Source organism: Apus apus, chromosome 5 (genome assembly GCF_020740795.1).
Source record: "Apus apus isolate bApuApu2 chromosome 5, bApuApu2.pri.cur, whole genome shotgun sequence".
Taxonomy (NCBI): domain Eukaryota; kingdom Metazoa; phylum Chordata; class Aves; order Apodiformes; family Apodidae; genus Apus; species Apus apus.
Genome location: NC_067286.1, coordinates 63313191 through 63336848, shown reverse-complemented (window position 1 = coordinate 63336848; position 23658 = coordinate 63313191). Strand labels below are relative to the sequence as shown.

The 23658-nt window shown below is 53.1% G+C and overlaps 2 protein-coding genes across 5 annotated transcripts in view; one reads left to right on the top strand and one right to left on the bottom strand.

The window, feature by feature from the left end:
• TXNDC16 (thioredoxin domain containing 16) overlaps positions 1-6184 on the bottom strand; it is a 38746-nt gene extending 32562 nt beyond the window's left edge. For 2 of the 3 annotated variants that reach the window (XM_051621144.1, XM_051621146.1), the window contains exons 1-2: positions 6096-6184; positions 534-731 (exon numbers count right to left, since the gene is read on the bottom strand). In XM_051621144.1, coding sequence (XP_051477104.1) covers positions 534-702 — 169 coding nt within the window. In that variant the 5' untranslated portion in view covers positions 703-731; positions 6096-6184. Of the gene's footprint in view, positions 1-533; positions 732-5738; positions 5905-6095 lie in introns of those variants that run through there. The other variant, XM_051621145.1, reaches the window with a different exon arrangement.
• A 299-nt stretch (positions 6185-6483) lies between these two features.
• On the top strand, positions 6484-22602 carry GPR137C (G protein-coupled receptor 137C). Of its 2 annotated transcripts, none has more exons than XM_051621171.1 (7): positions 6484-6891; positions 14217-14260; positions 14975-15203; positions 18087-18236; positions 18808-18930; positions 19068-19183; positions 19940-22602. In XM_051621171.1, exons 1-7 carry the CDS (start codon positions 6544-6546, stop codon positions 20109-20111), a joined length of 1182 nt encoding a protein of 393 aa, XP_051477131.1. In that variant the 5' UTR covers positions 6484-6543; the 3' UTR covers positions 20112-22602. The 2 variants fall into 2 exon arrangements, with proteins under 2 accessions (XP_051477131.1, XP_051477133.1); XM_051621173.1 differs by having other exon boundaries at positions 6485-6891; positions 20197-22602.
• Positions 22603-23658: the final 1056 nt, after the last annotated feature.

Below are 23658 nucleotides of genomic sequence, written 5' to 3'. Positions count from 1 at the left end.
AAGAGCTTGTTTTCCACCTCTCCCCTTCCTTTCTAACACACTCAGTGCTGATGTGGGAGCTGTGTTGGTGTCTCACATCATGCAGATGTCTCTAAGAAAACATACTTGGGGGTCATGAAGGTGCAGAACAAGAAAGGATCTCCTAATTCTTGACAGCCCTTAGCTCCCCTGTATGCAAGGGACCTCCCCTTTCCCTGGGAGGAACCATGGAAGAGAAACCCAGCCCTTTTGAGGGGATAACTCCTTAGGAAGCTTCTTTTCCATGGTACCTTCAGAAAATAATCCAGAAAATTAAAGAAGTAGGTTGAAGGAGAGTGTCTGGGGACACAGCCAGGAAAGATCCACCCCAGGAGGTGTCTGCCTGTCAGGAGCACTCAAGACTGTGCAAACACAGATTTACCAGCTCTTCAAAACCACTTTGGGATTAAAAATCTCAAGAATTGCCTCTTCATTGTCCCACTTTCACACACCCCCTCATAGGAGCCTTTGCTGAAAACCCAGGCTGACATGAACACAGACCACTAAATACCTACCAGGATGGCTGAAGTAAGCCAGGGATGCTCTGCCAGCTTGCAAGCTACTGAAATAGTCCTGAGGGCTCAGCTCCTGCAGCAGCCTCTCACTTCCCTGCGTTGGGATGGAGGAGGCCCAGAAGAGCAGGAAAGAGAAGGATGAAACCCAGCTGTCCTTCTGGGCTGACATGGCTGCTATCAGGTACAAAAGACTCACAGCTGGGGAAAAAAAATCAAAACATATATAAGTATTCTGTATATATATACACAAATAGATATATGGGTGTCTGCTGTTTAGGTAGGTGTAGCATGACTGTCACCTCCAGGTGTGACACCAACATCTCAAGGACTTTATGAGTTTGTCACTGGAGGAGCAGGTGATTCAGACAACTGCAAAGATGACAGCAAAGGCCATTCTCTTTCCTCTGACCAGTACCTGCAAGTGCATGGTCCCTCACTGCTTTCAGCTTAGAGCTCTTCTGCTTCCCTCCTTCTTTTTCTTTTCGAGTCAAAGAGAAGTTACAAGTGCAGGCAGAAAACGGTGGTCGTGTCAAAAAACCTCAAAAAAACCTCACCCAAACTGCCTCAATTCTTGTTAAAAAGTGTTGAGGAATGCCCCTAGCATTGCATGTGCCACTGAAGGAGGTCTTCACAAAGGGAAAGGCCTTGTTGCCCAAATCAGACTGTGCCAAATGATGTGGGGAGGCTCCAGATCCCCCTCCAGTGCCTGCCCCATCTCTCTACCATTCCAAGTCTCAGCTACACCAAACAAGAGAGGGGTTTGTGCAAACTCTTTGGACTTGTCATGCCTTCCTTGGCCCACCTTCATGTTTCTCTGACATAGGTAGCATGGGAGTAAAACCCATCGTAGGCTGCAGGACAGTCCTGAAAGTGCCCCATCCTGCCAAGCCTCCACGTGGAGCTAGTGAAGAGAAGAGCCAAGTAAATTTGTGAGATGCTTCAGAAAATGGAGCAAAGACCAAGCCCTGGTCTGCTGCCAGGGTTAACCAGCAGCCCTGCCCAGGCTGCCAGGCCACAGCTGTTTAACCCTTATTCTGCTTGGAAAAGATCACCATCGCCCGAAAGAACATCAAGTGCAACTATTAACCTAATTCTGCAAAGTCCAGTGCTAACCCATGTCCCTCAGCACCACATCTACAGGGCTTGGAAACCCCTCCAGGGATGGGGACTCCCCCCCTGCCCTGGGCAGCCTGGGCCAGGGCCTGACAACCCTTTGGGGAAGAAATTGTTCCCAGGATCCAATCTAAACCTTCCCTGGCACAACTTGAGGCCGTTTCCTCTTGTCCTGTCACTTGTTCCTTGGGAGCAGAGCCCGACCCCCCTGGCTCCAACCTCCTCCCAGGCAGCTGCAGAGCCAGCAGGTCTCCCCTCACCTCCTTGTCTCCAGGCTGGACACCCCCAGCTCCCTCAGCTGCTCCTCCTCACACTTGTGCTCCAGCCCCTTCCCCAGCTCCCTTGCCCTTCTCTGGACACACTCCAGCCCCACACGTCTTTCTCTTCCTGAGGGGTCCAAATCCTATTGCTCAGATTAAGGAGCTCAGGAGAGCTTCATGTGGACAAGCACTCCAGGATGAGAACACACTTTCTTCCCACTGCACTCCCCTGTTTCACACCAGGTTCCTTCACAGCCTGTTCTTCAAGTATGGATCTTGCCACTGAGTGTGTTGGAGCATGGCTGGTCCCTGGTCAACAGAGAGACAAAGCTGGAATTGAAGCCATGGAGAAGCTGTTTGCTTTGCATCATGAGTTGCAGCTGTTTTCGGTAACAAACGCCCCTGTGTCCATGGACTGTCATTCCCTGCAACACCCTGTCAGATGCTGTCAGCTCCCTGTCACTGCTCTGTGATGAACCCAAACTCCAGTGCTCAAAAACAAGCAGGCAAAGTCCCTCTGCCTTGCTCCAGGAGCAAAGAGTTAGTGGCAGCCAAGCATGCTCAGCCTTCACAGGTTCCCTCTGGTGTAGGTGAGGGGTTTGGATCAGGCCTGAGCAGCTCAAAGGAACAAAGACAAAACTGAGAAAGGCCTGTGTTTGGTTTTGTTTTTTTTTTTTTCTTTAAATTTTCATCTGAAAATCTCCAGCTCTCTCCTTTCCAGCTTTGGGAAGTGCCAGGCATTTCTGGTCCTTTGCCCTCCCATCTGTTCCCCTGGCTTACAGAGGGGACAGAGATCAGGGCAGGGGGGGCAGGGGCTGATGTTTATTAAATGACAAACTTGGCTACAGCAGGATGGAAAAATAAACACAATTCTGGCATGTGGTAACCAGCCCAGGTCAAATGGGAGAGCTTACTGTCAAGGAGGCAAGAGGAGCAGCCTCCAATGCCTCAAAGACTTCCAGGCATCATACCAGGAGGAGGGTGCCAGCAGCTTCCAACACAACTCCAGCCTCCATCCAGCTCTGATTTCTTTTCGTGTCTCCTCCAGCTCTTACAGGTTTTCTAACATCCACCTTCTGTCCTCTCCACATCCCTGTGTGACTGCAGCTCTTCTCCTTGCACCTCTCCCAAAGTCAGCCCTGTCTGCAATGCCATGACCCCTCGCTCTGTCCCATCACCCTCAACCCTGCTCCTCCCCAGGCTTTTCACACAAAAATGTGTGCTCATCCCTTCCCTACTCACATCCCCTCACCTCCTCGTTACTCCATCCTGCCCAGCACCTTCCCTCTGTGCCCCATCCATCTGGAATTGAATATTCAGCTTTTAAGTAATTTCCTCTGTCACCTCTTTTCCATCAAGGGAAAATTAACACCAAAGGGCCAGAGTCCTGAACCACGGCCACTCGCAGGATTACCAGAGATGTGTGAAAATGCCAGGAATGTGTGAACCAGCTCCATGTCACTGCTGGGAATCCCTTAAGCCCAGGGACCACAGATGGCATGCAAGACCTGGTTCATGTTTTTCCTATCACGCCTCCAAGACAGAGCCAGGGAAGGTGGTTAAGGCCACTGCAGATGCCCTAGAATTAAACCAAACACACCAGGGACACTCAGCACAATTCTGGTGTTGGCATAAATTGTTTGTGCTGCATCAGTTTTGCTTGGGAATCCTGCAGGGGCAACCATGAGCTGGGATCCCTGCATCACCTCTGTGAATCCAGCTGCTCTCCTTGACACCTTGCCTCAAAGAGCCCCTGGCTCCCAGTATTGATTAGCAGGGAAGCTGCAGCATGTTTTATTCAACAGAGGATGATGTGGGGTGGTTTTAAGACTCCTAAGACAAGGAAGAACCACTGTCCTACTGGAATCATGGACTGCACAGCCAGCTGGGTACTATCTCCACCATCCATGGGCCTCCCTGAGCTCAGGAGGAACACCACCAACCTGGATTTAAATGCCACTGATGTCAAATCTCCCACATCCCTCAGCAGGGTAATCTTGCTCCCTTCTTGCAAAAAACCTACACTTTGTGTCTGGTCCAAATATGTTACACTGCTGCTTCCCCTTCATTTTATCTCATTATATCCTTATCTCCCAACATGCAGAGCCCTCAGCTGGTGAGTTTGAACTCCCTAGGCGGATGGTCCTGAACCAGAAGCATTTAGGATGCTCCTAAATTGAGTCACTTCAACTTCTCCTGGGATGATTGACACAGATCAGGCCTTTTTGTTGCAGGACATCCACCCCCCACCCAGCTGGCACCGTTTTTGGCAGTGTGCTCTCCTGCCTTTCACACCCTTCTGGCAGCAGTCACCCAGTGCTGCCCTCCCAGATTGGCTGGCAGAGAGGACACAGAGCAGAACCCAAATCCAGATGGACTTGATTCAAACCCTCAGGTACAGCCCACCTCGTCATGGTGCTGATCAATGTCCAACTCAAGCCAAATTTGGAAGAAACTAGCACCTGTGGTCATTATGCTAATATGACTATGAGCCAATCATCTTACCCCCATAAACAGCAAGTAGCCCAAGAGCCTTTGGAGCTCTCCTGCAGGGCAGCAGGCTGCACACCAGGGGCTCTCCTTGAGTAGGGACACCTCTCAAGGTTACCACTCCAGGCTGAGAGTTTCCTTGGCACAAAAGATTCTCAGGAAGTGATTAATAGCATGCCAAACACTGGAAAACAAATAGATATGATATATAAAGGACCTGAAGGATGGATTGCACATAGACGATCCTTCAGTTAGACATAAACCACTGAGCCAGTCTTGGACTAGGATTGGATCCAGCCACATCTAGACTCTTCTGAGGGGAGTTTAGAAAGCGAGGGGGTCCCTTTTGAACCTCATGACTCAACAACGAGGGTCTCCCCAGCAGCTCTGTCTGACCCTGCCCTGCACGCAGTACATCATCCAGTGCACCTTCCCATCACACACAGTGAACCCGCTGCCGCATTTACTGCCAGACTTTCTATCAACAAACATATCGCTGCTTCTCTTTCATGACTCAAGTGCATGACTCTGTCTGTGACACTCTCCAGCCACCGGGAGGGGTTTCCACCCTCGCTGGACACCCCGCCAAGCCCCCCAGCCAGGCTGCAACGCCAGGACCCACAGCAGACTCAGGTCCCGCTTCCAGCCAGAACCCAGAGCCCCGTCACAGAGACATTCGTCCCGCGTTTATCCACAAACCCTGCTTCCAGCCAGAGCACTGCCAGGCCTTCTGTGCGCCGGGGAGGCACACTCGTCCACCAGCAGCAATTTGAAGGACACGGCAGACCCCTGTGTCATCAGCCCGCGGCTCAGACCCGTGGCCAGGGCAGCTCACCAGGCTGCAGGCACATCTGATGGCAACGGAGCTGCTCTCCACGCTGCCTCTCCCCCAGCCTCTGAACCCCCCCTGCAACCCACGCGTCTGGCTGTCCATGAGCATGTGAGATACGGGCCTGGAGATGCCAGGGTGGCTGCAGCGAGCTGCACCTCGCAGAGCAGGGATCCTTCTCTAGGACCCCCAGGGAGAGGGGGAAACGCATCAGCATCCCGGCGCATCCCAGCCTGCTTGCCCAGGGTGCTCCTGCCCGGCTGGGTGTCTTGGCAGGGATGCTCCCACACTGCCCCATCTTCTGCCACTTCCTAGAGAGTTTCACTTTCATTTTCACTGCCAGGTCGCGCTTCCCAGCAGCCCAGCTGGCCGAGGCTGCGGGAGGGACACGGGCAGCAGCCCCTCCCTCTGCCCGCACCTGGAGAGGAGCACCTGGATCCCACCCGGAATCCCTGGAAAACAGCGCCGTGGCGATGGAAAACCTCCCGGCTGAGCCTTAGGGATGTCACCTACCTGGGTGTCCTGAGCCGAAGCCCTCCAAGCCCGCGGCTAGGAGAGCATCCCGCACCGAGGGCTCCCCGCGGCCCCAGCCGGGGATGCCGGAAAGGAGGCTGGCGGGTCATGTGCCAGCCCCGGGGTGCGATCCCGGAGGCCTCAGCCTCGGCAGGTGGCGGGGGCTTCCTCCCCCACACCCACACAGGCTGCCGGGGCTGCCCAGACCCCTGCGGGAGCTGCGGGGACCCCTCTAGGAATAAACCGCCCCCCCCCTCCCGCTTCCCTCAGGGACCCCAAACCTGCCCCCGCAGCTCTTCCAGAGCCGACCACCACACGGCTCCCTGCCCCTGTCGCTGAAGGACTCCCCAGGCTTACCCCCCACCCCGCTGTTTGTTGCGGGGGGTCCCGGGCCCCGCAGCCCCCGCAGCCTCTTCCAGGGCAGGCGGAGCGCGGCGAGGCGGGCGGCGGCGGCAACCCAAGAAGCGAGGGGGGGCCGAGCGGCGGGGGCGGCGATGATTGACAGGCGGCGCCGGCCAGTCGGGGGGGCGGGTGGGCGCGGCGGGGGCGGGGGCAGGGGCGGGGCAGCCAATGGGGAGCGCGGGCCGCCAGGGTGCGAGCGCCTGAAACGCGGCGGGGCTCAGCTGATCCGTCCAGCGGCGGAGAGTTGTTTGGCGGCGGGCGGGCGGGCGGCGCAGCCGGGCTGGGCGGGCGGGCTTCCCCTTTTGTTTGATGGGGGTGTCCAGCCGGGGCTGAGGGGGGGAAAGAGGGGCGGGCGCGGCCAGCGCCGGCGGCCCCGCTGCCTCGCCTGCCTTCCCGCTGCCCCATGAGCCCGACGGCGGCCCTGGCTGGAGGGGCCGGCGCCGTGCCCGGCGCGCTGGAGCTGGGGCTGAGCGCCCTGCACACCGCGCTCTACGCCGCCCTCTTCCTCTTCGCTTACCTGCAGCTCTGGCTGCTCCTCTACTACCGGCAGCGGCGGCTGAGCTACCACACGCTCTGCCTCTCCCTCTGCCTGCTCTGGGCTGCCCTCAGGACCACCCTCTTCTCCTTCTACCTGCAGAACTCCCTGCAGGCCCTCCGCCTTCAGCAGCCCTTCGCCCACTGGCTCCTCTACTGCCTGCCCGGCTGCCTGCTCTTCTCCAGCCTCTGCCTCCTCAACCTCTATTTCGCTGAGGTAAGTTAGTTCTTCTTGGCTTTTCGGGAGGGGGAGGGACTCGCCAAACCCTCACCCTGCCGGGCTAAAGGCTCCTTTTCAGCCCCCCCCCCTCCCTCCTCGTCAACTTGGAGGGGCCCTGAAGCTCTTGTGGGGGGGTGGGTTTTTTGTGGAGATGTGCCCTGACCTGCCTGGCTCGGTGGGAGAAAGCGCTGAGAGGTCTGAGCTCACCCTGGGCTTTTTTTGGGGGCAGGCTGGGGAGATGCAGGGATGTGCCCCCAACCCAGGTTTAGGGGGTGGGGGTGTGTGGCACAGATGGGTGGGCACAGATATTGTTCTGCCCTGAATCCAGGCTTGGTGGGGAGGGAGGGAGGGAGGGTGGTGAGCTAAAAGTGTGTCCTGGATCCTGACATCAGGGTGGTGGGGTGCAGGATGTGCCCTGAATGCAGGGGAGGGGGAGTGGAGGTAAGAGGTGGGGGGCACATGCCCCCAATCTGGGCTTTTTTTTTATTATTATTATTTTTTTGGGGGGGGAGGGGGGCAGAGATGCTCCCTTTCCCCTTTGCAACCCTACGAGGGGTCAGGGTGCCACGGGGAGGGGGGGGGGGGGGGAAGGGCTGTTTTGCATCTTTTTTTTAATATTTTAATCTCTCTCTATATATATTTTTTTAATTGATTTCCCCTTCTCCGAAGGGGACCAGAAAGTGGCAGCAGCAGGGGCTGCTCTGGCCTGGAGGGATGCCAACCATTACGTCACCAGCTAGAGCTTCTTCTTGCTATTGTTGCTGCGCTCCCTCCTTCTCTCTCCATCTCTCCCCGCTGGGGAAACTGGGCTGCTTGTTGTTCTGCAGCTTGTTGTCAGAAACCTTCCCCCCCCCCTCAACAAACCAAAAAACCATCCCACCCCACGACCCTGAGATCCCTCTGCCTTCCCCACAGCCTGGGGCTGGGGAGGTGGGTCCCCTCCTAGTGCAATAATCACTACTGGGACAGAGTGGAGGTGCTTGTTTTCGTTGCTGAGCTGTATTCCTCCTTTTCTGGGTTTCCCATCACTTATTTTGTGCTTTATATATCTATTTATTTATTTTTAAATCCTCCTTTCTCTAGTCCTTTTTTTATCTTCTAAAGCCTTGGCTCTCCCCTCCCCTTTCCTCCCCTGGATATTTTGTTTCTGCTCCAGTTTCTCCCGAGCAGCCCTTTGCTTGCCCGCCTTCCAGCTTGGTGACTTGTTTCATAAATAGGCAGCTACTTTCCTTCCAGCTTTGTTGTTGTTGTTGTTCAGATTCTTTGCTCTGCAGCTCTCAGCTGTTCCCCAGCCTCACAAAGGAACTGCTAACACACAGCGAAATCGCTCCATCGCTCCCATGTGTCACCCGTGGCAGTTATGATTTCATTTTCCAGAGGGCATCAACATTCACATGATAATGTGAGACTTGGGAGCAATCGGGTTGTTCAGCTGTTTTGGTTCTTCCCCCACCCCCTGCCCCTCCTGTGACACAAACACCTGGAAGCTGGGGTGAAAAGCTGTCGGTGCTGGATGCGCTGCCGATCAAATGGCAGCGAAATAACAAATGGTGCATAGTGTGCATAATCCATCTTGTCAGTTAAAGGGAGCCTGACCTACTGATTGCTCCAACAAGGAGGTGTTTTGTGTCCCTTGAAAGGAAAGCTGAGGAAGGGACCCCATGTTCTGGTGCTACAGAGTGGCTGGATTTCTGTTTTCCTCCGAGTCGCTGCACCTGACAGCAGGTTTTCCTCTCCACAGGCTTGTTAAAAGGCTCCTTTAGAAACCAGCAAAGTAAATTAAAATAGATTCTCAGGCTTCCCTTCCTCCCACCATATCTGCTTTTTTTGAGTGGACTCTGGCTGAATATACCCCATTTCTTTCTCCTTGAAGACCTAGAGCCAAGGGAAATCCTGTCTGAGGAAATAAGAGCTCAGAATCTAGAGTGGGGAAGGATAAAATTACTTATTAAAATGGATGTGCATGCTTAGGTACAGAGAGGGGCTGACACTTGGCTGTCACCAGAGGAGTAAGTGTCCAGCACTTTGTGTTGGAGACAGAGTGCAGCCAGGTGGACTTTCTGAAAGCCTTTGGTGCTTTTTCTGGCTTCCATTTCAACAAAATAAATGATGTTGAGTAGTGATATTTGGCCTCCCCTTCTTGGGGAACAGGCTGATAAAATTAGTCCACCCTGCTTCTGACAGAAGGGTGGCATGTGCTGGTAGCTGAGACGTGCTGCTGAGATGTGCCTGGCTTGGCTGTGTTCAGGGCTTCTCTTAAAGCACAGCAGGAACTGTGTGAAGGGGGCTTAGGGTGTAATTAAACAAGAATTGTCACTACCTGGAGGAAAGGGAGAAGCTACAGTGGAAGCACAGCAGTTGAGCTCAAGTGGCTCAAGGTCTGGAGATGACTGGTGTGACCTCAAGTAAAACCTACTGTGGAGGGTCCATCTGTTCCCAGTTTTTAAGGGCCAGTTGGTAGCCACCTGTGGAAGAGCATCGGGCTTCTGCTACTCTGGGGGCAGCATCCTGGTCTGAGATGTCCTCAGATAAAGGCACAGAATGATTCTGTAATCAGGGCCTGGCTAATTGTCTTTGTACACAGTGCCTCCTTTGTGGAGATGCTGGAGAAATGGCTTCTGTCTATGCAATGAAAGAAAGTGTGGCCTGTGCTGTGTTATTTGAGCTAATCTTGCTTGGTTTACAGAGCTCCCCAGGCTGTGTACAAGCTGAGGATGAAATGGTGCTAGGTGGGGGAATTGTTCCAGGACACAACAAATACCCATGGAGAGCTGAGCCTTATTTTGGACTCCAGGCTGTTCTGGGGCTGAAATTCAAACTCGTGAAGCTGCCTGGTGTCCCTCCTTTCTGTGGGGAGAGTCTGTCCTCTTTCTGCCTCCTTCTGGCCCCTGAGGTTCCTGAGGGGACATAGAGGCCTGACAAAAATAATAGAATCATAGAATGGTTTGGGTGGGAAGGGACTTTCAAGATCATCCAGTCCCACCCCCCTTGCATGGGCAGGGACACTTCCTACCAGACCAGGCTGCTCCAAGCCCCATCCAACCTGCCCTTCAACACTGCCAGGGATGGGGTTTGCTGGTGACAGTTCCTTTTTGTCACTGCCTTATTTCCAGCTGGAACATCAAAAGGTGTGATGCCTTTTGCTTGCTAGTGTCTCTTCCTTTTTTGCTTCAGCTTATAACAGGATGAGTTCCTTTCCAGGAAATCCGGAGTTCAGTTTGTCAGGTCAGAATTCCTCAGATCCACTGGGAATCTTGCCCCAAACTGGCAGAACCATGGCTCAGCCATCCAACCCAGGGTGCTTCTCTGCCTTGTATTTGGAATAGCTCCCTTGCTGCCAGGTAGACACCTGCTTGAGTCATGCTGCCTTTCCCAAGAGTCTGCCAGTTCCTGCTTTCCCCTGGGGTCATGCTCAGGAACACAGTACCTGGAAATGTAGCCACAACAACCTCCATCTTGACCCTTTCAAAGACCTTCTTGAGCACTTGGCATCCTGGTCTCACTTGGGAGTCAGCAGCTGTGTGCAACAATGAGTAAGGCCTTCTGCTGCAGTGGTGAGACTCTGGCTGCTCTGCCAGACTGGCGTGGCCATAACCCTTAACCTGTCTGGGTTTCTCTAAGTGCTCCATCTGATTAGATGACATCAGCCTCTTTCATCCCTTGCTGCTGTAATTGCACTGGAGCAGACCTGCATGGAAGGAGCATCCAGCCTGGGAGCAGTTTGTCCTTGCTGTCCTCTAGCTACCTGTCTTCTCAGCTGGAAAACTGGAAAAGCCTCCCTCTCTTCCTGTGCTCTGCCACCTCCCTTGTCTCACAGACACCTAGCACATGTCCTCTGCCTCAGGGACAGCTGGTAAGGGGTCACTTGAACTCCAAACTGCTCCATCCCATAGCTGATGATTCCCATGGGCCCCACAGATCCTGAATGAACAGGTGGCTGTGCTGGCAAACAGCTATTCCAGGAAATCAGGGCACACACAAGTTGCACCCTGTGTTTGTGATGGCAGAGGGTGATCTCAGTATTTGTGGGGATGGTGAGAGATCCTCCTCACAGACAGTTCCAGCTTTTTCTCTGAGGGCCAGCTGGGGGCTTAAACACTTTTTCTGGGGTGTAGTCCCAAAATAGTCTGTGCTCTGCTCCCATGCTTGCTGCTGAGTGACTGTGGGGAGAGAAGGAAATCTCTGGATGCTCTTGCAACTGAGCAAGGGCTGTGTTCATCTCAAGGCAGGACCTGGTGATGATAATGTCATGTATGTAGAGAGCCCCAAATCATTATTTCTTTGTGGAGCAAAAGAGACTTTGATTCCATCAGACGATGACAATTTTCTGGCTTTCTTGGATCTTCCAGATCTGTTGTGAATGGCTGTACCAAAACCATGCTGAAGGGTCAGTGTTAGAGCTGAGGTCCTGCAAGTGGTCCTTAGAGCCATCTGTGGGACGTGGTGCCTGTCACCATGTCATTTTCTCTTAGCAGCTGTCACACCTTCAGTACAGCTTCTGAGGATGAGTGTGTTTCTTAAACAATGCTTTGAACATGCCCTTAGCAAGTTCACTTTCCAGGCTCAGTGATGTGAGCAAGGTGTTGACTTGTGAAATACAGCCACTCATGGCAAAACCAGAAGTCTCCAGCATCACAGGGGACTTCAAGGTCTGTAGCTCTTCTTGGCCTCTCCTTCCTAAGGCTGTAGCTGATGTGGTCAAAGGACTAGTGGCTCCAGGAAGACAAATGTATATTTCCTAAGGGCTATAAAAGGCTTGGGAAAACATTCTCAGTCCTGCTGCTCTGGGCTAGCAGAGCCCTCCTTGCTCTCAGCAGGCAACTGCATGACTTTTGGGGCTGGCCCTTCAGCTCGGAACTGAAGGAACTCTTCAGTCACCAAGGGCTGCTGCTAGCAACTTGGCATAATGCACCTGTTTCAGGGCAGGGGGCTGTAATTCCTTTATTTTTTTTTTATGAAGAACAGGAATACCCCTGAGGTCTCTGCACTGGCTTCTTCACAGCAGAACCCTCCACATCAGCTGTCCTTGGCTTTAGAAACAGCAGAGCTAGTCCAGTGCTGGAAGCCTTGCAGGATTGTCTCAAGGATAAGAATCCAAAGCAACCTGCATATCAGTTATCATGTCTTAATAACTAACACCACTGTAAAGTGAATGATGCCTCTTTTCCTGAAGTTATAAGACTAAATAGCTGGGGAACAATAAAAATGTGAGGCTGGTGGTGTGGACTCCCTCTGCTTTTAGTGGCAGCAGTCCAAGCCTTAGTCTCAGGTTGCCATTCCACTCTTAACCCTGAGACAGCTTTGTGTGCCTCAGGCCCCAAGGCTTGGGGCTGTAGGGCAGGGTCTTGGGACAGAGCTGCTGCAGAAGCCACAATCTTCTTTCTCTTAGCCAGTGGCACTTCCCTGCTGGGCTTGAGGGGCTGTTCTCAGCCAGGGTGATCAGCTGATTACAAGCCAGGGACTCTGCTGTTCAGAGGCTGTGGTTACAGACTGCTCTTCTGGGAGTCAGTTCAGAAGTGCAGATACCTCAAATGGATTTCCATGTTTCAGAACCACAAGTGGGTGCTGAACCAAGAGGTTTCCCAGCTGGGTGTCCTTGATGTCTGTTTTTTACACTCCCAAAGTGCTTGAATGTAGCCTGCAGACAAAGGAGGGACAGAGGAGGGTTTGGGGATTTTTCTGTTGTGAAGTCACAACATGGTCCTTCCAGGCCCAGGTTTCCTGTGACTCAGATGAGCTTTGGGGCTCAGAGTGAATTATGCCACAGTTCTGTACTTCCCTGGGCTGGAGTAGGCCAGGACCAGAAGGTAGATGGCCTTGGAGTCTTCTTGTGGTACTGTGTCCCTCAGCATGGGGGCTGGATGCCTCCCTCTGCTGAAGTGCTGCCTTGTTCCCTACTAAGTGCTTCTTGAGTTCATCCTCCCTCAGACTGGGGGAGAGGAGCCAGACTGTGAAACTGGCTCTTGGAACAGTGTTGCTGAAACTGTCTGCCCCATAGGAGGGCTTTCAAATGCTTAGAACTACCATAATGGTTCAGACTACCCTCAAATCCTGCAATGTCTCTGGAAGTCCTGTTGGCAGGAACCTGATTTCTGAAGCTTCAGTCTGCAATTGCCACCTCAGTGCTGAGTGAGAGGCAGGAGCTAAGGAATCCCATCAGAAAAAAAGCTGACTAAGGGTGCCTTGTAAGAGATGAGTGATCCTTCCCTGCAGCCACAGTCTGGAGCCTGAGCAGGGAAGGCTTCCTGTAGAAACAGTGAAACTCAACCTCCTCCACACCAGTGGAGGCCGTACATGTCTGCTGGATCTAGCTGGATGACTTTCTACCTCTTCCCAAGTTCCTTCAAAGCCTCCAGTCAGGGCATGAGCTTTGAGACTGAATGTGACCTCAGCTCTGGGATCCTTCCTGATGGAGTCTGCATTAGGATCTGCATTTTCATCAGGACAAAACCCAGTTCCTGCCATGGCTGTGCTTTCCTGCTGCTTGTCCTGGCCATGTGTGAGCACTGGTTACCTGTCCCCTTGCAGCAGGACCACTGGGCTCCCACCTGAGCTGTGACTTGGGAGTGAGTCCACACCTTCCTAAACTGTCTGTGCTTCCTCAGGCCTTGTGTGGTGAGACTCACAGAACCCAGATCCACACTTAGACTACATGTTGCTCTGATGAGTGAAACAGTCTGTAAATAATTGTCATCTAAACCACTTGGTTGTCAAGTGTGTCATGCAGCTTGGTAGGATGGACCTTCCACCTCTGGAGGACTTCCTACCATCTCAGAGTTACTTCTCAGGTGTATTTGGCCTACAAACATCTTCAGGGTGGAGGAGCTGTGAGCTCCAACTGCTTGTTGCAGCCTGCAGGTCTACAATCTAGTACCAGAGGGCTATTTTAGATTAGCTATTTGTCTTGCTAAAGCACAGCAGCTAAAGCAGCCTTCTCTAACAAGGGAAATCGAGCATGATTGAGGTCCTAAAATCTGCAGCACAGAACTCTGGGCAGAGGAGATGGATTTTTTTGAATGCTCTTAGTGACTACTGGATGTTGAACTCCATGCCTTTCTTGATGTCCTTAGGTGTGGTGTTAAAGTCTTTGTCACATATGGGGTATTAAATATCTTTATACCTGTTGAACACCTACCTTTGGGCTTGGCTCTAGCAGGAAAAAGTGCTAGTCTTTCCTGTGAGAGGGTCTAGTGCCAGGCTTGGTGCTACTAGATAATCTAGAGTCCTCCAAGATGTCCAGCTGGATACTGGCTCCCCTGTATGTATCTTTGAGTTTAAACTGTAGGTCATGTTCAGTAACACTGTGCAAATCTTTCCCCTAGGTCATATTCAAAGTAAAATGTGCAGCTGAATTCAACAAGTACAAGTAAGTGCTACTTTTTGAACGTTTCCTTCAAAGCTTAAGGTGAACTCATGCTGCTGTGGTGGGAACAGGAACTTCAGACCCCAGTGACTGGGCTGAGCCAGTGCCATTCCTGGCTGTGCTCTGACAAAGGGTCAGCAGGACTGGGAGCTCTCGGGGTCCCAAGGAAGCCTCCATTCATGCCAGCAGCATCCCCCTGCTGCTAGCAGAGCAGATGACCTCTTGAGGTCATTCTGAGCTGTCCCACCCCAGAAAAGATCTGCAGGATAAGGCTTGAGCAATAGGTGAGGCATGTGTTTGTGCAGCCCAGGAGCTTCCTAGGCATTTCCAGGGAAACCCACAATGGAAAATGTAAGCTCCAGTGCCTTTCAACAGAGAAGTTGCAGTGGTTGGGATGACTCACAGCTTATTGACTGAAGTTAATGCAGAGCTGGAGCAACACTTGAAATCTGCAAGATAAGAACCCGACTGTCAGAAGATGAGTCTTGTAGCTCATGACTACTTATACTGCTCGTGCATTATGAGAGCAGCTCAAACAAATGCTCTGTGGACTTGGGCTGTCAACACGACCACTGAAACTTGCTGGCATGTCTGATCTTCACAGCAAGTAGAGCACTGGGCAGGTGGGGAGGTCTTCTTGGCTGATAAGACAGTAGCATAGTGCAGAATGGCCCCAGAAATGTCTGACTCCATCTTTTCCCCCCATCATCTCTCCAGGGTCCTGTTGTATTTGGGCTCCATATTTACCAGCCTCTTCTTCTTAGTTGTGAACTTAACTTGTGCAATGTTAATCCACGGTGAGGTCCCAGAGGACCAGCTGAGGTGGACAGTCCTTGCCCGTGCCCTTGTCAACGACAGCCTCTTCATCCTCTGTGCCATCTCACTGGCTTGCTGCATGTGCAAACTAGGAAAGATGTCTTCAGCAAATGTCTACCTCGAGTCTAAGGTAGGTAAATGCCTTGTCAGCTACCCTGGAACTGCACAATCCAGCTGGATTCTCAGCTGGCTATCAGTGCTTGCTCAGAGCAATGCTGGCCTGGTGGCACCTGAGCTACTTGCTCCAGTACTCCTTCCAGTGTAGAGGTGGTGGCAGCTCCTGGACTCCTGCTGTAGGAATGAAGAGCCCTGTGTGGTTTGGGGAATAGGTTGTCTGCAGCATTGCTGGCACAACAGGAGACTTAGGAGCTGATTATACTTGTCATGTTTAGAAGCATAATCTGGGGCTTGACTGGAAGATAAGGTTCCCTAAGACTAGCAGATGCAATTTCTGCAGCAAGGTGTCACTGAGGGTGGTGCAGCAGATTGTTATCTCTGGCAGATGCATAACAACCCTCTGCCAAGGGGATCCCCCAGCAGTCCACCTCTAGCTGCCTGCTTGCTTGAGCCAGAGGCAGTGCTTGCTTCTCCTGCTTGAGATGAGCAACTGAAGAAAGGAGAAGGTGCTGCAGGTCCTGCCCCAAGGCAGAAGGACAAGTGAAGGTCTGAACAGCCACAACTCTGCTCAGGCAGGCAGGGAAGTGGATACACCACCAGCAGTCTCACCTCAGCCTGGCAATAGGCTGCAATTAAGTGTGCACTTGAGCTGCCTCCTCTTCCTCTGGGAAGTCATACCACTCCTATCAAAGGCAGAGACTCCAGGGTGGGTCCCTGGCCTGGTGAGAAGGGCAGACCAGTCTCTTGATTGGCCTGGGAAAATTTACAGGAGCACTTGAGCACAGTTGGGCTGAGGGAAACCAAGGGCCTGGTTCTCGTGCTGTTGCTTAAATCACTGCCATTCCTGGCTCAGGTGAGAGGCTGTCCAGAGTGTAGAGCTCCTGGAGGCTGTTGGATGCCCACCTCAGGAAGAGGGTGACAAGCCACCTTGCAGGAGCTAGTGCTACAGAGATATTCTGGATCTAGACAACTGCCTTGCATTGGCTGGAGGCATCTCCCTGCTCCTCAGCAGGCCATCTGCATGATCACTCAGTGTGGCTGTGGTCAGTCACTCCTTTTAGAGAGAGCAGCTGAGAGAGCTGTGCTGCCAGGGTTGAAGCTGGGGCTTTCTGCAGGAGAAGTCTGGGTCTCAAGCATGGGTGGTTGCCCAGAATCCAGGATGTCTGGCCCATGGGTGGCTGCAGCCAGCTGCCTAGCTGGTTCTTACAACAACTGTCCACAGAGGTTGTAGATTGCAGCCAGATGATCTGAAGTGAGACAGAGGAGACATGAGTAAGCTGAGAACCTCCTCCAATCTCTGCTTGCACAGTCCAGGTATCCAGCTCTGACTGGCTCTGGACACTAATTAACTTATCAAGTTCTCCCAGCAGCAGTTTACAAACACAGTAACTTCCTCTGGTGAGGAGCCTGAGGCTGCCTGTGGGGCCTTGCCCTTGCACAATGTGCTCTGGAGGAGCCTGTGCCCAGGTTGAATTCTCAACCTGGCTAGTAAAGGTCTCTGACAATTCAAATCCTGCCTCCCTTCCCTGCCTTGGAAGTGTCCTGTGACTTTGTGTTTGTGGAGGAGCTGCAAAACTAGGGTGGGGATGAGCAGAAGTGTTAGACAAATGCCTGAAAAGGTTGTCCTGCCCCCTGAGCTCCAGCTGTGAGCCTGCTGACTCCAGGCAACACAGGGAGGCTGGAGGGGCCCTGAGGCTGCTGCCTCCACCCCAGGTAGGAAGGTTTGAGCCCTTTGACACTCTAGGAGGAGGCTGTGCCACTGAGCTGCTGCCCTGTGGTCCCTGTCTGCTGCAGCCTTGCTTCACTGGCCTCTCTGCCTCTCATTCTGCTGTCCTGAACACCAAGGCCTCAGCCAACAGTGCCAGAGCAGGCCACCTTCTTGTGCTCTGCTGGTGGCACAGGGACGTGGCTCTCAGCAGCACTTTTGTGCTGACTTCTCCACACTGTAAAAGGAGGAAAATGGAGCTAGCACACCCAGAGCCTGGATGTGGAGCAGGTCAATGGGATGAGCTTCCTGAGCAGATTGGCTGCCTAAATACAAGGCAGGGCAGCTGCAGAGAGGTGTTTGTCTGCCCACTTACTGCCTTCTGCTGTGAGGTGACTTGGGGGCTACCAGGAGCTATTAAAAGGCTTCCTAGGTATATTTAGCAAAGAAATAGAGACACTTGCAGATCTTCAAGTAGCTTCCTCTCCCATGGCTAACTGTCCAGGAAAGATAGATATTGTGACCTTCAGGAACCTCATGCAGCTATCTCTCTGACAGCACAATGGAACACTGGAGAAAGCTCTTCACCAGCACAGGACAGCAGGAGGCAGAGGTCCTGCAGCACGTACCCACCCTTCAGCACACTGCTCTGCATACCTCATGGCCTGACTTGTCCCACAGCAGTGCTGGGTCTTTCTGCATATTCTTAAGAGTTGCTCACCCCAAATATTTGGACTCTCTTCCTAGACAAATGTTGTGTTTCATGTCAGGGGTGCCCAACTGCTGCAGTGAATGAGCTGGGTGACCATCTCTGCTGTAGCATCTGATCAGGGTGTACAAGCAGCCAGTTGATGTTCTGTGGTGGTTGGCTGGCCTTCTGGAGGCTACCAGAGAACAGCAGTGGGTGGGATGGCATCTCTGCACCACCAGTTTGAGGCTGACTGGTAAGATCCTGAGAATGTCCCTCCTTGGGTCTTCCCTGCTCCTCAGCAACCCTGGCTTATAGCTCTGTTGCTGCAGTCAAATGTTCACACACAAAATCTCTCAACCAGCTCTGAATATCTTAGCAGCAACCTACAAATGTTCCAGGTCACTCCTGCCTGTACAGCTTCCTGTGCCTTTAAGGGGGGATAATCCAGCTCTGTAGGAAGGCCTGTATGAAAGCTGGTTGTTTTTTTTTTCCTGTTCTAGGGAACATCTGTCTGCCAGGCTATTCTTGTGGGGTCTGTAGTGGCTCTTCTGTATTCCTCAAGGGCTTGCTATAACCTGGTTGCTGTGGCCATATCTCCAGACAATGTTCCTGGTCCTTTTAACTATGGCTGGGACAACTTTTCAGACAAGGTAAGTGTGTCTGTGACCCCAATCCAGAGCTAGTCAAGTGGAAGGCAGTTAATGTACCCACCTGCAAGGGCATCTGTGGGGGAAAGGGGGGCTCTGGGGGGCATCTGTGGTGCTGAATCCCCAGATGATTTGGCTTTCTGCCTTCAGAAGCCCTCCTGGCTCTCTCCACCAGACCAAACCTGAATCTTCTCCCATCTGGCTACTTCAGGAGGGATCTCCTCTTGTGCTCTTCAGTGTTAGCCTGCTGACTCTTGGGGGAGAGGAGGAACAAGTCAACTAGAGCAGAAAAGCAATGCTTAATAAGGCATGGCTGTGTGCAAGGGAGGGGCTGTGGTGGTGGGGAGGGAGCTGGAAAGTACCCTGGTGGAAGAGAACTGAAGAGAACTCTTCACACTGAAGAGAAGGATCTCACCAAAACCAGTAGCAGCAGCTGGGTAAGGGTCTCTATTCTGGTTTAGGGCCTCCTGCCTTCGTAAGGGTTTCCCTGCGCTTCCAGTTCTGCGTCCAGCTTTGGGAGCAGTGTAGCTCTGATGGCTGGGGCTATCCAGAGACCTCCAACTTCTATTCACAGGTGCATGTGGAAGTGAGCAGTGAGGAGTACGTGGTGTTTGGGGTTGTCCTCTTCCTCTGGGAGCTGGTGCCAACGACCTTCGTGGTGCTGTTCTTCCGGGCTCAGCGACTGAGTCAGAACTTGGTAGGTCTGAGCAAGCTGCTGTAGCTTGAGCACCCCCTGTGTGGGGAGGAGCTCTGGGGTGGGGAGCAGGCTTTGTTGCCTTTGGGAAGACTGTCAGAAACAGCTCAGTTCTGGCCTGACTCCTTTCTCTTTGGCAGACTGCAGCGGGGATGGTGAACAGTCACAGTTACAGCTCCAGAGCCTATTTCTTCGACAATCCGCGGCGCTACGACAGCGACGATGACCTGTCCCGGCTCGGGGCCAGGGAAGGAGGGTAAGGATTGTGTGGGGTGAGGGGGAAGCTCAGCTGCTGTGCTGCTGCCCTGTGGGGAAGGAATAGAGCTCTTGGCTTCTGCTTGTAGGGGAAAAAAAAGTGGTAGCAGAGGCAGCTTGAACCTCCTGACTGAGCTTGTTTTGGTCCCTTCTGCAGCTCGCAAGGAGCTGCTCTTGTTAGAAGTGACCAGCTCTGAGAGGGGGATGCTGCACTGGGTGCTCACTGGTAGAAACATGCAGTGGCTCCAGCCAAGAGGCCTCATCCAGGAGGGCTGATCTTGCTGGGATCCTTCCTCAGCTCTTAAATGACCTCCGCAGGAGTTTCTTCACTGGGAAGTGAGAGATGCTGAGGTCCTGGGAGGGATGTGGTCTCTGGGAGCCAGCTGAGATGAAGCTCTGCAGGAACACTTGGCGTGGGGGAGAATGGTCATGTGTCCCCACACAACTGTAAGGAGAAGCCCTGTCTTTCACTCACTGCCCAGGGCTCTGAACCCTGCCTGCTGTGGGGTGCAGTGAGGGGTTCAGAGGTTCTGGCTGCTCTTAATCTGTGCTGTAGGGGCTGGTGCTTCTCACACCTCATTCCTCAAAGCCAGATTCCTTGGAGATGCTGTGCCTGGCACGCTGTAGCCTGCTTCCACGGACTTGGATACCCTGACCGTGCTGGGAGCCGCAGTCTTCCCTAGCAGTGGAGAACTAGCCACAGCCCAGTGACTCCTCTCTAAGGGTCCATGTCTGGTTTTTCTGTCTCTCCTCCCAGCTTGGCCACCCCTCAGTGCTCTGGCTGCTACGGGTCCCTGGCTGGGAACGACAGCTACATGGTGGGTCCCCATCCCAGTGGAACTGCTCCAGACACTGCTCCCTTGCTCTTTGCCGCAGGCGGCTCCGAGAGGAACAGCCACCATAGCTCATCCCCTGTGCCACACAACTGAAGAGGCTGCGAGGTCCCCTTCTTCCCAGAAGTGGCATTCATGTATAGGATTGTAACCTGGTTTTCTCTTTCCTTCTTCCCTGAAGCATCTAACTCATCGACACAAACATTCCACTACCTGCTGCAGCTGGAGCAGGACTGAGCCTGTGGCTGCAGGCAGTAAAGCGAGAGAACTGTGACTTTAAAGGTACCATGTAGCAAAGTGAAGCTGAACTCTCTCTGGAAGCTTTTTCTTGGTCTGGTCTTCAAGATGTTGGCAGCTAAATGCACCAGAGCTTCCTCACTTGGAAAAGAAAACATCAAATGCATATTTGCACTTTTATCTGCACACTTGGAAGGAACGAATCTTGCTCAGACTGTGCTTGGTCTGAGGCTGTTCTAGTTACTCTTTTAATTGCACATCCATAGCTGGGAGAGGCACCGTCTTCCTGCAAAGACGTGGTCCATGAAGTACTCTGCATCCAGACTCACTTGGGAGTGTGAAGCTCTGTCATCCCAGCGTGTTCCAGGCAGGGCCTCTATTCCCACAGGGAATGCTGAAGCGTTCTGTGCCATATTCCCACCCAGCAGGCCCGAGGCCTCTGGCTGAGTGAGCTCTTGCTCTGGCCCTGGCTTCACCCCATTGCTGAACTGTCCTTCCTGGGGCTGTGGGTTCAGAGCTGAGCTCAAAGCAGGGCCTGTGAGGGGAGATGAAGTGCTCCTGGTGGTGGGAAGATCACGAGGCTGTAACTGACCCACGAGCTTATGGCCAAGGGACAGGGCTGGTGTGCATGGCAGCTGCTGTTGAGTGAAGGGGGAGACTTCATAGGCTGCTGCCTCCTGGGGAAGCTGGAGCTGGCTCAGCTGGGGTGTGTGGCCCAAAGCACATGAAGAACTAGGGCTGCCTTTACTGGTGGGTGCTGAGAGCAGTCCTGCTCCCTCCTCTTCACCAGCAGCAAGGCTCCCCTCTCCCCCTCAGTATTAAACTGCATTTAGCAGAGTTTCAACCTGAAGTGAATGTGAACTGGTGGGGTCCCCACTGAGGTGCAGGAGGTGTCTGCTTGCAGAGGCCTGCTGCAGAGTGTCTCTTTTCAACCAAATTAGCCAAGCTTGGCCTGGCCTGTAGCTCCATTGGGCTCTTGGTGAAGAGGATTGATGTTATTCCTGGCTTGTCCCTGAGCCTGATGTGGAGAAGAGGGAAACAGCTTTGGACATGGGCTGGGCAGGAGGCACTAGTCCAGGGAGGGACCTCTAGTGCCAGCCTGAACCAGAACTGCTTTTAACCCACCTAGGGCTGCTCCTGCTGGTCAAACCCAAGTCTGACACTGAAGGACCCAGCTTGGGGTGAAGGACTTACCTGTGCAGGGAGTGGTTTGGTGCTGTGGGACATTGGGCTGTGGTGCTGGGGAGACCCTGAGGCAGCCTCAGTGTCCCCAGGTGTGTGTGAGAGAAACCCCCAGCGCTGGGGCAGCCCCAGCTGCTCATCACTTGCTGTGTGCTCACTAGTATGGCCTGCTCACCCCCTCACCCACCTTGCTTGTGCTGACCTAGGTGTCACTTGTCACGCTGAGAACACCCTGTCACTCTCTGGGGCCTCTCCCCCTGCTCACCTGCTTCACTCTGGCCTCCCCCACCCCCCAAAAAAAACAACAAAGGAGCACCCCCTGCTGCTTTCTGGAGAAGGCTCCAAGATGACAACTTCCAGCACGTCCCTCTTGTTTTAGCACTTGAACCAGAGAGCTCCACCCTGGCTCTCCTGGCTGTGGTGGCATTTGGGACCTGTCTCCTGGGCTGCAGACATGGGGTTGCTCCATTTCCATGGCTGCTTGACTTATGGCAAAGCTAAGGAAGGACCTGGACTCGGTGCGTTGCCCTTCTTTCTTCTCCCATAAGTCACCAAAGACGACAAGTGACGCTGAGTGGGCCCTGTCATTGCTTCAATTCCAAAGCACTAGGAGCACTTTAAGTTTTTCTTTGGAGGGAGAGTAGTGCAAAAAAAATATAAAAAAAAATAAATTAAAAACTTTTTAAAAAAGAAACTTCAAGGGCTACAGGCTCATTGTTCATATTGCACTGAAGCACACACCAACCACACGAGCTTCCTGGCAGGAGGAGGGCAGGTCGGGGCAGTGAGTCTCCTTGCTGATGTACTTGGGAGTGACTGGCAAAGTGGTTTGGGTTTTATTCCTTTGGATGGATGGCTGTTAATTTCAAAACTGACCACTCCTCCCTGGGGCTGGTCCTGTGTTTTACTGAAGTAATTTATAGCTGAGAAGTACAACGACTTTTTTAATGCATAGTTGCCTTTCATTAAACTTTTAATTTTATTTTTGGTTTTGGTCTGGTTGAACAGTGTTTTTGGCTTTGCAGTCAGGCAGCAGCTGGCTGCAACAGGAAGCTGTGGCCAATGAATGTACCTATTTGTTCTTCACTAAACTGTAACCAAGCACTACTATGTTGAAATAAAAAAAATAAATAAAAAAATCAAGAATTAAAAAAAGAGAGTTTGTGTGCTAGGTTGCTGGAGGCCTGGCTGAGTTTTGTTCTTGGTGTCACCCTGCTGTGGTTCTGCAGACCCCTTGTCGTGGCCAGGGGCTTGTTGGCTTTACAGGCACATCTGACTGTTCCACCAAGGTGTGTTAGTAACTCAGTAAAGCTGCTTCTTACCAGCCTTCAAGGGCTCAGTCTCACCTGGTGGAGCTCAGTCCTGGCCAGTGGTTGGGTGCACAGCACCCAGAGGGGGTTTCTGAGGAGCGTGTCCAGAGAAGGGAAAGGGAGCTGGGGAAGGGGCTGGAGCACAAGTGTGAGGAGGAGCAGCTGAGGGAGCTGGGGGTGTCCAGCCTGGAGACAAGGAGGTGAGGGGAGACCTGCTGGCTCTGCAGCTGCCTGAGAGGAGGTTGGAGCCAGGGGGGTTGGGCTCTGCTCCAAGGAACAGGAGGAACCAGCCTCAAGTTGCACCAGGGGAGGTTTAGATTGGATCTTGGGAACAATTCCTTCCCCAAAGGGCTGTCAGGCCCTGGCCCAGGCTGCCCAGGGCAGGGGTGGAGTCCCCATCCCTGGAGGGGTTTCCAAGCCCTGTAGATGTGGTGCTGAGGGACATGGGGCAGTGGTGGCCTTGGCAGGGCTGGGTTAACAGTCGGACTGGATGATCTGCCAGGTCTTTCCTAACTTAGTGATTCTATGGAATGAAGGGGGGGCTGGAAGCAAAGCAACTTTGCAGGGCTGGTAACAAGGCTCCAGTTTTGGCTGCACCTCTGGTTCCCAACAGCAGGGCAGGGAGCAGGGGGCTCTGCTCACCCTGTGTTTGCCTTGGCCTCTTTGTGCACCCAGCCTCTCCTTCCCACAAGGTCCCCAACCCTTCTTGCCTCCACTGTTCCTCCTCACTGGGCAGCAGGGCACCAGCACCATGGTTCCCACGAGGTTCTAGCCAAGATGGAGGCACAGGCTGGCCAGGAACAGCCCATTGCCACAAGAAATTCCACCAGGAAGAGGAAGGCACCTTTGTACAGTAGCAGCTCCTACAACAGTTCCTCCTTCTAGAGGCTCCTAGAAGCCCCTGCAGTCGTTTT

Excerpts from the sequence above, each read along its gene's own strand:
- GPR137C (XM_051621171.1), top strand. The coding sequence starts at position 6,544 with ATGAGCCCGACGGCGGCCCTGGCTGGAGGGGCCGGCGCCGTGCCCGGC. Across the intron at positions 14,261-14,974 it reads GCTGAATTCAACAAGTACAA|GGTCCTGTTGTATTTGGGCT; the intron begins GTAAGTGCTACT and ends TCATCTCTCCAG. Across the intron at positions 19,184-19,939 it reads CTCGGGGCCAGGGAAGGAGG|CTTGGCCACCCCTCAGTGCT; the intron begins GTAAGGATTGTG and ends CTCTCCTCCCAG.